Below are 13,982 nucleotides of genomic sequence, written 5' to 3'. Positions count from 1 at the left end.
AGACAAAATCTGATGCAGCTGCAGTGGGGGCCTGAGAACTGTTTTCCTGGGAAACTGCAGGAATAAAAGGCAAGTATGTCTTTCTACATGCCTATATCTTGGATTGTTCTTCCTATTTTTTTTTCTTCTAGTTGTTTTAGAGTTTCAAGTCTTATACTCAGACTGTTGATCCATTTGGACTTGAGTTTTGTATAAGGTGAGAGGAGAAGCACCAAATTCATTGTTCTGCATGTATCAATTCAATCTCTCCAATGCCATTTGCTGAAAATGTTATCTTTCCTCCACTGAGTGTTTTTGACTTTTTATCAGAGTAGTCAGCTGTGGTTTCTTACACTTATACCTGTATATTCAATTTCATTCCATTGATCTATGTGCCTGTTTTTATAGCATTATCATGATGTTTTAATTGGATTTCTATAATTAGTGAAGCTAAGATTGTCACCTTAAAATTTAGATATAGATCAGTTTAATTTCTCAAGGTCTGGTTTCTTATAATCCCAAAAAACACATATTTCAGTTGGATATCATGTTCCTCTATAATCAATTTTAGAAGCAAAGTAATAGTAAAAATATCACAATTTTGACACATTTTTGAAAAAAAATCTTTACTTGTTTAAGAAAGAAAGGAGAGAGAGGGAGAGGGAGAGAGAGCACACCAGAGCCTCTAGCGCCTGCAAAGAAACTTCAGGCACATGCACCACCTTGTGCACTGGGCTTACATGAGTGATGAGGAGTCAAACCTTGGCCTTTAGGCTTCACAGGCATGTGCCTTAACTGCTTAGCTATCTTTCTACATGTATTAAAGGCCTCAACATAAGACCTGAAACTCTTAACTGCCTGAAAGAAAAAATAAGGAGGGGGGCGGCAGGGAATCTCCAGATACAGGAGTGAGTAAAATCTTCCTGAATAATACCCTGGTACTTCAGGGAATTAAACCATCAATCAACTAGTAGAATCTTATGAAGCTTCAATGCTTTTGTACAGTCAAGCAATCTATTTAAAAAGTGGGACAGAGATTTGAATAGAGAATTCTCAATGGAAGAAATACAAATGGCCAATAATCACTTAAGAAAATTTTCAATGTTCTTTGCCATAAGGGAATTGCAAATTAAAACAACTACTGGAGTCCACCTTACTCCAGTCAGGATACAATCTTTAAAAATATAAAATGACAATAAATGTTGGCAAAGATGTGGGGAAAGAGGAACCCTCTTTCACTGATGGTGGGAGTACAAATTTGTATAATCACTAAGGAAATCAATATGGAGAGTACTGAAAAAGAAGAAAATAGCACTATCAACTGACCCACCCATTCCTCTAGTGAGCATCTACCATAAAGGCCCCACTCTTCACTGCAGAGAAATTTGTTCAAACATATTTATAGTTGCTCAATTCACAACAGCTAGGCAGTGGAATCAACACAGATGGCCATCATTTGGTGATTGGATAATGAAGATGTGTTACATATACACAATGAAATTCTACTCAGGAGAAAGGAGACATGATACAATGAGATTTGTAGGGAAATGAACATATTTGGAACAGATCATACTAAGCGAAGTCACACAAGCACCTGAAGATAAATGTTGCATATTCTCCCTCATCTGTGATTCCTAACCTGGAACTGGTTGAATTATAAGCATACCTTCTAGGCAAGTTGAGCATCAGATAATAGGAATGGAAGGTTGTCAGGGAAGAGGAATGAGAAGGCATGGTAAATACATACAAAACTAAATTAAAAAAAAAGTTCCATAGAAACTTTCTCTTGGATAGAAGACTAAATGTATAACTCTCAACAGGACTGTGCAGGAATTGTCTGCCAAGAAGGGTCCTGGGGAGGGTTGGATAAAGCCTAACCCTAAACCACTTGGCTCTGGCTTGCAGCTCCCAGTACCAGAAATCAGTTGTAATCCACACTGAGCTGTTGATCAAAGAGACCAACAAGGTTCCCCAAACAAGACAGTTCTTTCAAAGCACTTGATTACCCACTTGAGAAAAAATGTAAGATCCTGTTGCTGAAGATACCACATGCTGCTGACACAGAACATTGAGAGATCCAGATGGAATCTGGAAGGAAGCCAGTTCTCAAATAAGCTACCCTTATAGTACTGGAAAGCACTACATGAGCTCCTGAGGAAAAGTGGCCAATAGCCTGGTATTCTAACAGGGGACACAGCTACACAGAAGCAGTCAACCTGAAAAGATAGGCATTCCTATGCAATAGTGGCAGCCATCCTAGGTGGGTAATCAATGGGTCTCTGATTGGCTAAGTGATCTGCTCAGTGGAAAGAAACACTTAGTTGGAACATGGAACCAAGCCTAAATCCTATGGAGTCCAAGATCATGGACTCTAACAAGAAGCTACTACTAGTCTTTAGCTTAAAGAGAGCTAACCAACTTAAATCTCTCTTAATTAATAATACATATCCTTTTGGACCTATGCTAACCTCAGACTCCTTTGGATAATCTTTTTTTGTTTTCTTTTTCAGAAGAAAGCTACAATGAGGAGATAAATTACCCCTTGTACCTCAGCCAGGGCTCAGGTGAAACCACAGAGTAGTTGGTGAGATGAGCAAGAGTGCTGCTTCAATAGTAAGCCTGTCAACCAGCACCAGGGTTATGGAGACATAGAGGATACTCAAAATGCACCAAAAAAGAAATCCAGTACATGCGAAGAGCACAACACCAAAGTAGATTTAAAACACACCACCATGCTTCAGTGAATGTTGCAGAAGAGGGTGCAGAAAGAATGAAAGAGCCACAGAGTGGAAAGACATATCCAGAGCTACTTCCCTCCACTTACAGTGACTCACTCTTGTTCTTACATTTCATCAACTGCAACCCTAAGGGGAACACCAGCAATCCCACTGAGGTGGGTCCTAAGCAAAATGGGGGCAGCAAGGAAGGAAATGATGCTACTAACTTATGATGCATCCGTACAACTTTCAAATTAATAATAAACAACACTTATAGGATATTATTGTCTGATCTTTAGAGTCCTGTAGCACTCAGACCTCACTCTATGCATGGCCTTCGCTGCAATTAAGCTCAACCTGTATTGTTCCACTTATTGTGGACAGTACATGGTCTGACTGAGTTGACAAAGTATTTCAAGTATGGTAGTGACTATGAATTGGGTTGTATTCATAAGTTCATTAGGCATTTTGAAATATTGTACAAAGTTGGATGAGAATCTCAATTTTTAAAAAATTTTTATTTATTTATTTGAGAGCGACAGACACAGAGAGAAAGACAGATAGAGGGAGAGAGAGAATGGGCGCGCCAGGGCTTCCAGCCTCTGCAAACAAACTCCAGATGCATGCTCCCCCTTGTGCATCTGGCTAACGTGGGACCTGGGGAACCAAGCCTCGAACCGGGGTACTTAGGCTTCACAGGCAAGCGCTTAACCGCTAAGCCATCTCTCCAGCCTGAGAATCTCATTTTTAGTAGCGATTTATTTTGATAGGAGAAAGCTTGATCTTAGAAATATAATAAACAATGGTCTCTATAGTTTGGAAGTACATCCCCAGTGTGTGCTTACCCATCCCTCATTTGTACTCAACTGTGGCTGAGGTTTGCTAGAAAGGCCCATCTTTGCATCTACTTCTTATATTGTTCTTGCAGAGCATATCACAGTGCTTAACTGGGCTTTCTACTAATAGTATCCAATGACAAGTGATATTATTGGGCTCAGAGCTTCTTTAGGAATGGGAATTAGCTTGGTTCTTCTGTGATATTTGACTTTGTCATCCATGGTTAACTTAGCATATAGTTGGAACAGATACAGAACAGCTTCTCATTTCAATGAGAATAGAATGCTCAGGACCACTCTGTAGGTATCTGGATGTCTTCTGGGACATTCTGGATCTGCCTTCAGGAAGGAACCTTATGAATGGGGCAAAACCAATATCCCACTCAGAGAAGTCTCTGTGGAATCAAAAGTGTATTCATTACCTTTACTATTTCCTTAAAACTGAAGGTGGAGTAAGCCAGGCAGCCCTGAAAGGACCTTTGAGGAGAGCCTTGGTTCAGGTCATCTGCTATGCAAATGCTCTCCAAAGACACCTATGCTTATTTAAGTCCTAGATATCACTTGGATTTCAGAGCAGCCCTTACATATAACCAGTTGTCCACATCTACTCCTCTTGTCTTTAGGTTCAGAAACTGTGAGACCTGTGGAGATCCCAAAATGGGCTTATTGGCTATACTCCTCTATTTCCTGGTGATGGGTTTTCAGAGTAAGTATATTTTCTCTGCAGATATTGACCTGGTATATTATTTCCTGACCCAGAGATAGTGTTTCAAGTGTACCTGTGAAATCACAGTGTAATGTATGAAATTGTTTTGACTTAACTCTTATAAGTAAACAAAGGCTAACAAGGAGGCAGAGACACTAGCAGCAGTAAACTCATCCTCTTCCTCCTCAAGGGATCTGTGGTGCTTTGTTCTCTTCTAATTGTTTGAGATATGTTATGTATTATGTTGCTTGATTGGGATTGTTCTTGCAGGCTGCAGGGGACAGATCATCCTGACGCAGTCTCCAGAGACCTTAGCAGTATCTCGAGGTGTCTTTGTCTCCATCACCTGTCAAAGCAGCATGGAGCTAGGCACCTCCATGGCTTGGTATCAACAGAAACCAATGGAGGCTCCCCGGCTGCTCCTATTTGGAGCTTCTGCGCGGGCTGCTGGAACGCCTTACCGGTTCAGAGGAACTGGTTCTGGGCTTGATTTTTCCCTCTCCATCCATGGAGTGGAGGATGAAGACACTGGGGTGTATTACTGCCAGCAGCACTTCACTCAGCCTCTCACAGTGACAGATCCCCAAGCAAAAACATCTTTCCTGGACCATAGACAACTAATTCGCTGCAGAGACACTTTCTTCCTGCAGGAGGCACAAGTTGAGAGAAGACAAGAGCCACAATTGCAAATGAGCATATTCTCAGTGTGTTATCTGACTCTGTGGAGCAGAGGTAGGCGGAAGAGCTGTGTCCCCCTATTTCAACCAAGAGAAGATGGAAAGGGTTAGAGCTGAGCTGTGCTCTATGCAGAAGCTTTTCCTGAGTTAATGAACTAGGGTTTCCATGATCTTTTGTAGTGTAATTGAACCCCTCACACTTAGGGGGTTAAGATGATTTAGTATGTTTTGCAGTTTTGTGTTATGACTGAGTGATTGCTCTGCCCATTACACAGCTGAGGCAGCTAGGCCATGTGGGCTGGTGGTTTGTCATTGCCACACCCACCAGTCTTCAAGTTGGGTCTAGCAACTGGGCTACTTAAATTCTACTTTCATCTAGGCTGACTGTTTAGTTAGAGTTGACATTACTTATTGTTAGGGCTTTTATTGAAAGATATGTGCCAATCATTTTTTTATCATCATACTTGAGTGCTTTTATTGACACCTTACATAATTGTAAACAATGTCCCATGGTAATTCCCTTCCTACCCTCACTTTCCCTTTGAAACCCCACCCTCCATCATATCCCACCCCCCTCTCAATCAGTCTCTCTTTTGTTTTGATATCATGATCTTTTTCTTCTATTATAATGGTCTTGTGTAGGTAGTGTCAGGGACTGTGAGGTCATGGATATATAGGCCATTTTGTGTTTGGAGGAGCTCGTTGTAAGGAGTCTTACCCTTCCTTGGCTCTTATGTTCTTTCCACCACCTCTTTTGCAATGGACCCTGAGCCTTAGAAGGTGTGATAGAGATATTGCATTGCTGAGCACTCCTCTGTCACTTCTCAGTACCATGGTGACTTCTGAGTCATCCCAAGGTCACTGCTATCTGAAAAGAGAAGATTTTTTAACCAAAAGTGAAAGTAGCATTAATATATAGGTATAAACATTAAGAGAAGTGCTTAATGGGCAGTTTGTTGAGCATAATACACACATTCAGCCAGACAGCAGCAGACATTAAACCCTTAGGGCTCATGACTACTCCCTGTTGTGGGTTTTCAGTATCTGGGATGTATTCCCTCCAGTGGAGCAGGCCTCCAGTCAAATTAGATGGTGATTGCTTTCCCCTATAACAGAGTGCCACTATTGTACCCCCTGGCTCATTTGGCCTAGCTGGCTAAATATAAAGCTTGTAGTGTCTACTGTTGAGTACCTTCACTGGTTACTTCTATCTCTCCCTCCCATTGAACTGCATGTAGCTTTTTTCTAGCTTTCTGTCAGCTTGTCTACATTGAAGAGGTTTTAAGCTCAGCTCCAGAAGGATTTGTCAGTGACTTTGCAGCCCAGGAATTGGAGTCTTCAGCAATAGGGTCTTGCCATCTATTCCTGGTGGGAAACCAAGGGCTTCAGCAATGGCCTGTAATGTTTTGGGGGTATCAGAGATCTCCCTGGCCAACAACTCACTGGAAGGTATTCCATCCCTGGCACTGAAAATTTTCTATTAACAGTTTATGGCTCCTGAGTGTTCCATTGTCCCCCCCAAAATGTAGGTTTCCATATGACTTATTTATATCCTCTTCGATCTGATTAACCTCCTTCCACCTTTCCTTTACTCCATCTGTTACCCTGACCTCACTTAGGCCTTTTTACCCCCATTAATCTGCTCTTCTACTTACATATATATAATACCAGCCTATTAAATCCCCTATCCTGCATTTCTATTCCATTTATATCTCCTTTCCTGCTCACTGGCCTCTATTACTGAGCTTTTTCTTCCCTAATTGTTTCAAGCCTTGTGTTCCATTTTCCTCATACTTATAGTTGCCTGTGAACTGAATTTATAATAATATTTTTCCTCTCCCTCATTCATTGGCTTGTACAGTGAGGTTTGTTCTTTGTTATTGTGTCATGGAGGCACGTAGGATGACTGGGCCATGAAAATAAATGGAAGGGATGGTTTTGGGCATACCCTTGCAGTCTCTACATATTTGGAGATCAGAGCATAATCTGGCTTCTCCTTATCTCTTGGAAAGTCTGCTTTTCATAAACAACCTGAATTCCTCTGTAGGAAGGAGTTCCCATTTAAAAATTAAAGTTTAAATTGATTCTGGAATTCTGGATGGTTAAGCTTGGACCTAACCTTGGTGTCATGGCTGTTTACTTCTTGTGCCAGCCCCTAGCTCTGACCAATCAACCCTCTCTGACTCTCAGCTGAGTCTTTAGGTAAAGCCTACCACAATGAAGTTATAAATAGATCCTTACCAGGTGGTAAAACTTTCTTCTTAGATTTACACGTATTCTGAATTTTCAGGTTCCTGGTCTGGTAAGCCCAGGCTGAGAAGAGGGAGACCCCTAACCACTACTCTCATAGGGGCTCTTGACCCCTTCCTGCCTTCCACATGGAAGAAGCTCTCTGTACTTTCTTCTTTTTCCTCTAAATATCTCTTTTCATGTTTCTTCAAGGCCCAAGTTCACTTTCCACATGGACACTTGGAGCACTGGTGTATTCATTTCCCTTCCATTGATTCCATGCTTCCCTGAATAAATGTGATAATTTAGTAATTATCCTTACTGGTTTTGTTTTATCCTAATTTTCTTTTTTCTTTTCATTTTATTTATTTCTTTTTTTTAATGGACATAAACTCAGGGTTTGAAGTATAAGGACTCTTCCTGAACTGCTAAAACCCCATTACATCATGACTTTGTATGTGTTTATTCCTTTTCTATATTGCATACTTTTAAATATTCTGCAATGATAGCTTGGTGTCAGTTTGGTGGGCATGATTTTTTTTTATTTATGCTAATATTGAAAAGCCTTTATTTTTACATTGGTGTGATAATAATATTTTGGCTGGATATCATAATCTTGGTGAGTAATTCTTTTCTTTCAGAGCTTGAAATATATCATTACATGATCTCTTAGCTTTTGGGATTTCTCCTAAGAAGTTTGTTGCTTTCTGAAAGAAAATTACTTTGTAAGTAATCTGTCACTTCTCTCTTTCTCTGTCTCTGTGCATATATACTGTGGTTTATCCACATGATGCACCCATATGGCTTCCCATATACTCCCCGGCAGTTGGGTATGTGAGGAAACAATTCAAGGTAACATTCAAAACACCCACTTCACAATCATGCATATGCAATGATCCAGCAACGTCTGATTTGCTAACAGACATGTTATTAATAATGTTCAAAATCTTGCAATAATACTTTTTTCCTTCATAGTTCCATTATATATTTCACTAGGTGTGATTATAAAGTTTCTATGTTTACTAAGAAATTTAAAGATCTCAGTATCAATGCCTACTTTTTACCTATTAAGTATTACTTTTAAGTAGTACAGTGTTTTGTTTTTTTTTTAAGTTCATGGCTACCCTAAAATGTTTCAGTGTGGTATAATGGAAAGAGCCTGCATGCAGGGGTTAGAAAAAATAGGAGGAGAAACTAGTCTCAGGTGCTTTAAGACTTAATATATCCTCTGTGTGTCAAAGAATGCAAAGTGATGAGTTCTAGGGCTATTGAAAGCACAGCTGTGCTTTTGAAGAGATTGGACATCTATTATGGGAACTGAATTCCTTTTGACATTAAAGACCAGTTGAATATTTAAAGGCACAGTATAAATCTGGGGGTTTACCTAGTTAATTTTGTTTCCTTACTTTTATGAGAAAGAGTCTACCTATACTCTCTTAAACACAAAGACATATACGTACCAGAAAAATAAGAGCTTTTCTTGCAAGCACAGGGAAAAACTCCTCTGATGTGAATGTGGCACCAGATGGAACTGAAGCCTATGTAGACCACTGGCTCTTCACCTGGTAGGCCAGACATGCCCAACTCCTCACTGATTTCATATTTTCTTCAGAACTCATTTCTGCCTACCAATATCCTTATGAAGAGGCTTATCAGTACATCTGGCTAGAAAGAGACTCTACAGAGCCTGGATTAAACACAGGTGCCCTGCCTCCACTCTTTTGCCTTCTGCTGTTCTGGGTCACAGGTGAGGAAATGGACTACATGGAACACCCCTAGGTGATAGGAGGTCTTTCCCATTGATGGAATCTATACATGGTGTCCCATCAATGGAGGAAGGGTTCTGAGTTTAGGGGTCTGGGACATCCAAAGTCTGCTATAGGAAAATGGAATGGGCCTAGATATGCGGGTCAGAAAAATTGGAAAGCTAATAATGTCATTCTATTTTTCTTCCTTAGCTACCAGTGAAAGTCCTGTGCATCAGAACCATGTCAAAGGGCAAGTCAGGTTATTGTATAAGGTCTGGTGCCCACACAGTATATTAAATGCATCCATAGTGTGGGACTCAGAGGGAAGATGACCCTGTGCTGCGGTAGGTAGCATATAGAGCAGCAGGTATCTAGTCAGAGGAGCCTCCCCTCATCCACAAGACATCATCAGAGCAGAAAGATCAATAGAGTACTCACATGTATGGGGAACATTGGTGCCTATGTCATGGCTCTGACAAGTTTCAGAAGCCAAATGAAAAATGGGAAAAGTTCATAATACATTGGAAGGTGTATTAGTAGTAATGTAGGTGTGTGACATGTAAGGGGAATACTCTTCAAATAAACTGTGTTAACAAGGATAATAGGAGATTTATATTACAGAGGGGTTAATCAAATATTTAAATGCAATAATAATAATTGACAAAGTACATGCTAGAGAAAATTTATAAATGGTGAAAGAAGGAATGATAGAAAAATGTAGTTAAAATAGTATAAATTTCTCTCTTTATATAGATATAGATTGAAATTTGTTTGAGTAGATCACATACGTATATATAGATTAATAATTCTATAGATAGACTACAGAAGCATAGAAACATATATGATATGTAATATCAGATGTAATATGATATGTAAAAACGTAGCCAAAGTTCAAATATTTCTCTAAAATAATGTGTCACAAGACACAGTGAAAACATCTCATACACATGTTTCCTTTTGTAATATTTATGTCTATGAAAATACACTAATAATTCTTGGAGAAATAGTACATTTTAGGTCTAGGAAAGGAAAATAGCTGATGACCTTGGACAACCTACTGTTGGAAATTAAGGGAGTTCAGAGAATGCTTTGTAAAAAGAGCAAGTATTAGAATCATCATGAATGAGGACCCCATGAACAATGCTGGGGAATTTTGGCTATGACTATAAACTCTGGTGGATGATAGTTGAACCCATTTGGACATAACTCATTTCAAAGAGAAAACAAGTACAGGAAAGAAGCATGTCAAGGAGCACCTACAACCAGGATGAAACTGAATGTACATGATCACCTACATACACACACACACACACACACACACACACACACACACACACCACATATAAAAACATATGTTAAGCATGTTATTAATAACAGTTAACTTAATTTCTAATAACCTTGATATATACAAAGCTTCATGTTGGTTTCTATGTTAAGTACTGCAATCCTTAATATAGTAAGGATCAATTATTAATGATTGTGCTAACCATCTTTTTCATAAGAGAAAATATTGATCTATATGTCAAGCAATTTCTAAGATTTAGTTTTATCTGTTTTTCAACTTCTTCTAAATTTCATTTGTTTTTTACCATCAGTTTTCATACAATATATCTATCTATATGTGTGAATACTCAATATTTTGTAAGTCAATTTTTAAAATCCAAGGAGATGAGAGCATTTAGAATAGATCATAAAAATCTCTCATGAAGCAATGAGAGGTTTATCATGGTAGATGCTCAGTTTCTGAGCCCTTTCAGCTAAGACATGACATTTTAATATGTTTTATATTTTTACAATTTTCATATTTTCTTAAATCTACAAATGTATACTTGTATCTATAGTTGTCTGTGTATTAAGGTATGAATGTATTTGTCTGTCTGTCTATCTATGTCCCTATGCATCATGTTCATATCTTTTCTTATGCCTTGTGGATTATGCTAGTTATCCATTTCACAAAGGATTTCAGGATGTAAATCCAAAAGGATAATGAAATGTCTTTGGCCTCAAGAATTTCTATAGGTACCAAAAGCAGAAAGCTTCTCAAAGTTCCTATGGAATCTGAGGACATGATTCTCTAATATGTCACATTCGATGGAATATTAGGAAGAAAAACATGCATGGAACCATATGAGGAAGAGCACTGTATAGTTAATTCATTTTATTCTGTAGTGCCCAGCAGGAAATCTCTGCTTTTTAGATAAATCTGTCCTATTTGTCTCAGGTCTGGGATACTTTGTAGCTCAGCCCCGATGATAAGTAAACCAGCCCCTGCTGATTTGCATGGAAGCAGGTCACAGCTCACTGAACTGATAACTTCTTAATATATGGGATACACCCTGAAAGGGGTCATTCTCAGTGAGGACCAAGCAACAGCATGAGGGCCTCCACTCAGCTCCTGGGTCTCCTGCTGCTCTGGCTTCCAGGTAAGGAAGTATAATATATTACTGCCCAGTGTGATCACTACATAGTCCTTCAGAGAAGTCCTATTATAACATGGTTATAAGTGTGGATTTGTGTGTCCAATGTCAGGTGCCAGATGTGACATCCAGCTAACACAGTCTCCATCCTTCCTGTCTGCATATCTGGGAGACAGAGTCACCATCACGTGCCAGGCAAGTGAAGACATTAGTATCAGTTTAAATTGGTACCAGCAGAAGCCAGGAGAAGCTCCTAAGATCCTGATCTATTCTGCAACAGAACTGGCAAATGGTGTTCCATCAAAGTTTAGTGGTGATGGACATGAAACAGATTTTACCCTCAGCATCAACAATGTGGTGCCTGAAGATGCTGCAACTTATTACTGTCAGCAACGTTATGACACCCCTCCCACAGTGATACAAGTCATAACACAAAACACCTGGGTAGGGGCAGTGTGAGGCTGGGGTGCCAAGCTTTTCTAAGTGGTTTGTGCATAGGCTGAGAACATTTCTCAGATGTGGCTAGGCTTTGAGTTTCTTGGTGGTTTTGTGGTAAGAGGACACTGATGGTCTTCTGTTTTCTTGGTCCCTAGGCTTTAGGACTATGACATGCATTTCTGTTTGTCACGCAAAGATAAGTCACCGTGGGTATTTTGCAAGTGAACATTGTGTTCATCAGAAAATGAGAATTTAAGCCATAACTTTTGTGAAAATGTAATGGCTATACAATCAATGAGACACAACATGTTTAAGTACATGTATATATGGTGGAAACAGCAATATGTGCTGTTATCGAATCTGTGAACTAAAAACTCATCATTTCTTTGTGGTGAGCCTTCAGAGATTGGGTGTTCTTGCTGACAAATATGGAGATAAAAGAAGCGTTGGATTCTGGTCCTCCAGCAGCAGCAATGTGCTCTGTTGCAGATGGGAAGATCTCAACATTGTGCTCAGAACTGTCTAGAGTAGCCGCAGGTAAAAGAGCAGCCAGAAACAGCTCACAGGTGACTCGCCATGCTCTCCCCTCTGCATATGCTCCCCGCAGCAGCTGACAGATGGCAAAGAATCCTCTCCTCCCGACTCCTGCATGCCAAGTAGGTTTCAAGCAGGCTCACTACTACAGCTTGAAGCAGTTATGTCTTCTACAAATCCATGCATTGCAGCCGGCTGGTGCTGTTACAGAGAAGTTGTGGGAAACTGCTGCATGTGACATCTGGTTGAAGGAAGTAAGTCACTAGGAGAATACTCTTGAAGGTTATACTGGGATGTCTGTTTTCTAGCCATGAAACAAAGCCTCTGAAAACATGAGAAATATTAAATGTGTTATCTCCTTATCTATTGTCTAGTAAGTAATTGGTCACAAAAATCATTAACACATACACACAGAGAAGGAAGATCTGCATTTAGTCAAGATAACAAAGTTCCCTAAGTGATAAAGAAATATGCTTTAAAATTTATTTCAGCTAATAAGATCTTTAAGAAAAAATTATTTCAATTTATATAACCATATATTAATGATATTATATCATCCTTTTAATATTAAATGTAGTAATAATTATTAGAAACTTTAGTTCAATAAATATTTTGTGTACATGTGATAGTTTTTTTGATGCCTCAGTTTGCTTATGTATGATGGGTAGAAACATCCTAAACCAGGAGCCAAAACAAGCAATTTCTTACTTTCAGGTGCTGTTCTTGATTATTTATCATGCCAATACAAGCCTACTTACAAATCCTTTATAAACTATGTCTGACCTATAGAAGAAGGCAGATGTTCTAATTAATAGGTTTGACTTCCCCATATGCGGTTGAGATAAATAATGACTTGCAATGGAATAATTGGTGAAATGTTGGAGGGTATTGTGGTCTGAAGGTAAAATATCCTCCATGGACTCATGTGATGGAGTACAGATGAGGGGCTGGCAGGGAGGTTTGTCTAAACTTTAAGAGGTGGTACTCTACTGAAGGAAGTGGGTCACTCCAGGACACATCTTACAATTGTATAGTCTAGCCCCACGACCTGCGAATTCTCTGCTTCCTGACTTTGTTTACAATGTAAAAAGTCAGCCTGCCTTTCCTTCCCAACCATGGTGGAAAGTATACCCCTGAAAGTATAAGCAAAAACAAACTCCTATCCTTCAGTAAGTTGTTTCTCATCAGGTTTTCCTCTTAACAATAGAAAGTGGCTAATACAGACCACAAGATACCGCTGTTTAATTTTTCAAAATATGAGATTAAACATGGCAAATGTGTATTAGTGGTGGAAATGCAGAAGGGTAGATGGGGAAATACAAGCTCCTCTCTCCATAGAGCATAAATCCTCAAGACACCAGAGAAGGAGTTGAATTTCTCAGGGAGTTGCAAGAAGTCATGTTTTTAGTACGTAGTGACAGGATGTTGTATTTCTTAGAGCAGCAATAAGAGGTGCTCACTTCTCTGCAGGAGACAGTAGGTGTGTAGAGTCTGCAACAGTAAGCTCTCCTTCCACAGGCTGCATGAGCAGTGTACATTTGGAATTGCTTCCAAGGGTTGACTTGCTCCCATTCCTTTACCAACATGTTCCGCACAATTTAAACACACACACACACACACACACACACACACACACACACACGTACATAAATACATATGTAGGTTTTTCAAGGTAGGGTGTCATGCTAGCCCAGGTGATCT

The 13,982-nt window shown here is 39.5% G+C and overlaps 1 gene segment (V, D, J or C); it reads left to right on the top strand.

Moving 5' to 3' along the window:
• The first annotated feature begins 11,266 nt into the window (after positions 1-11,266).
• LOC105945045 lies at positions 11,267-11,768 on the top strand. The segment is given in 2 exon segments: positions 11,267-11,315; positions 11,422-11,768. Coding segments are annotated over 2 exon segments (396 nt in total).
• Positions 11,769-13,982: the final 2,214 nt, after the last annotated feature.

This window comes from Jaculus jaculus, chromosome 6 (assembly GCF_020740685.1).
Source record: "Jaculus jaculus isolate mJacJac1 chromosome 6, mJacJac1.mat.Y.cur, whole genome shotgun sequence".
Lineage (NCBI taxonomy): Eukaryota > Metazoa > Chordata > Mammalia > Rodentia > Dipodidae > Jaculus > Jaculus jaculus.
This window is presented reverse-complemented; position numbering and strand designations above follow the sequence as displayed.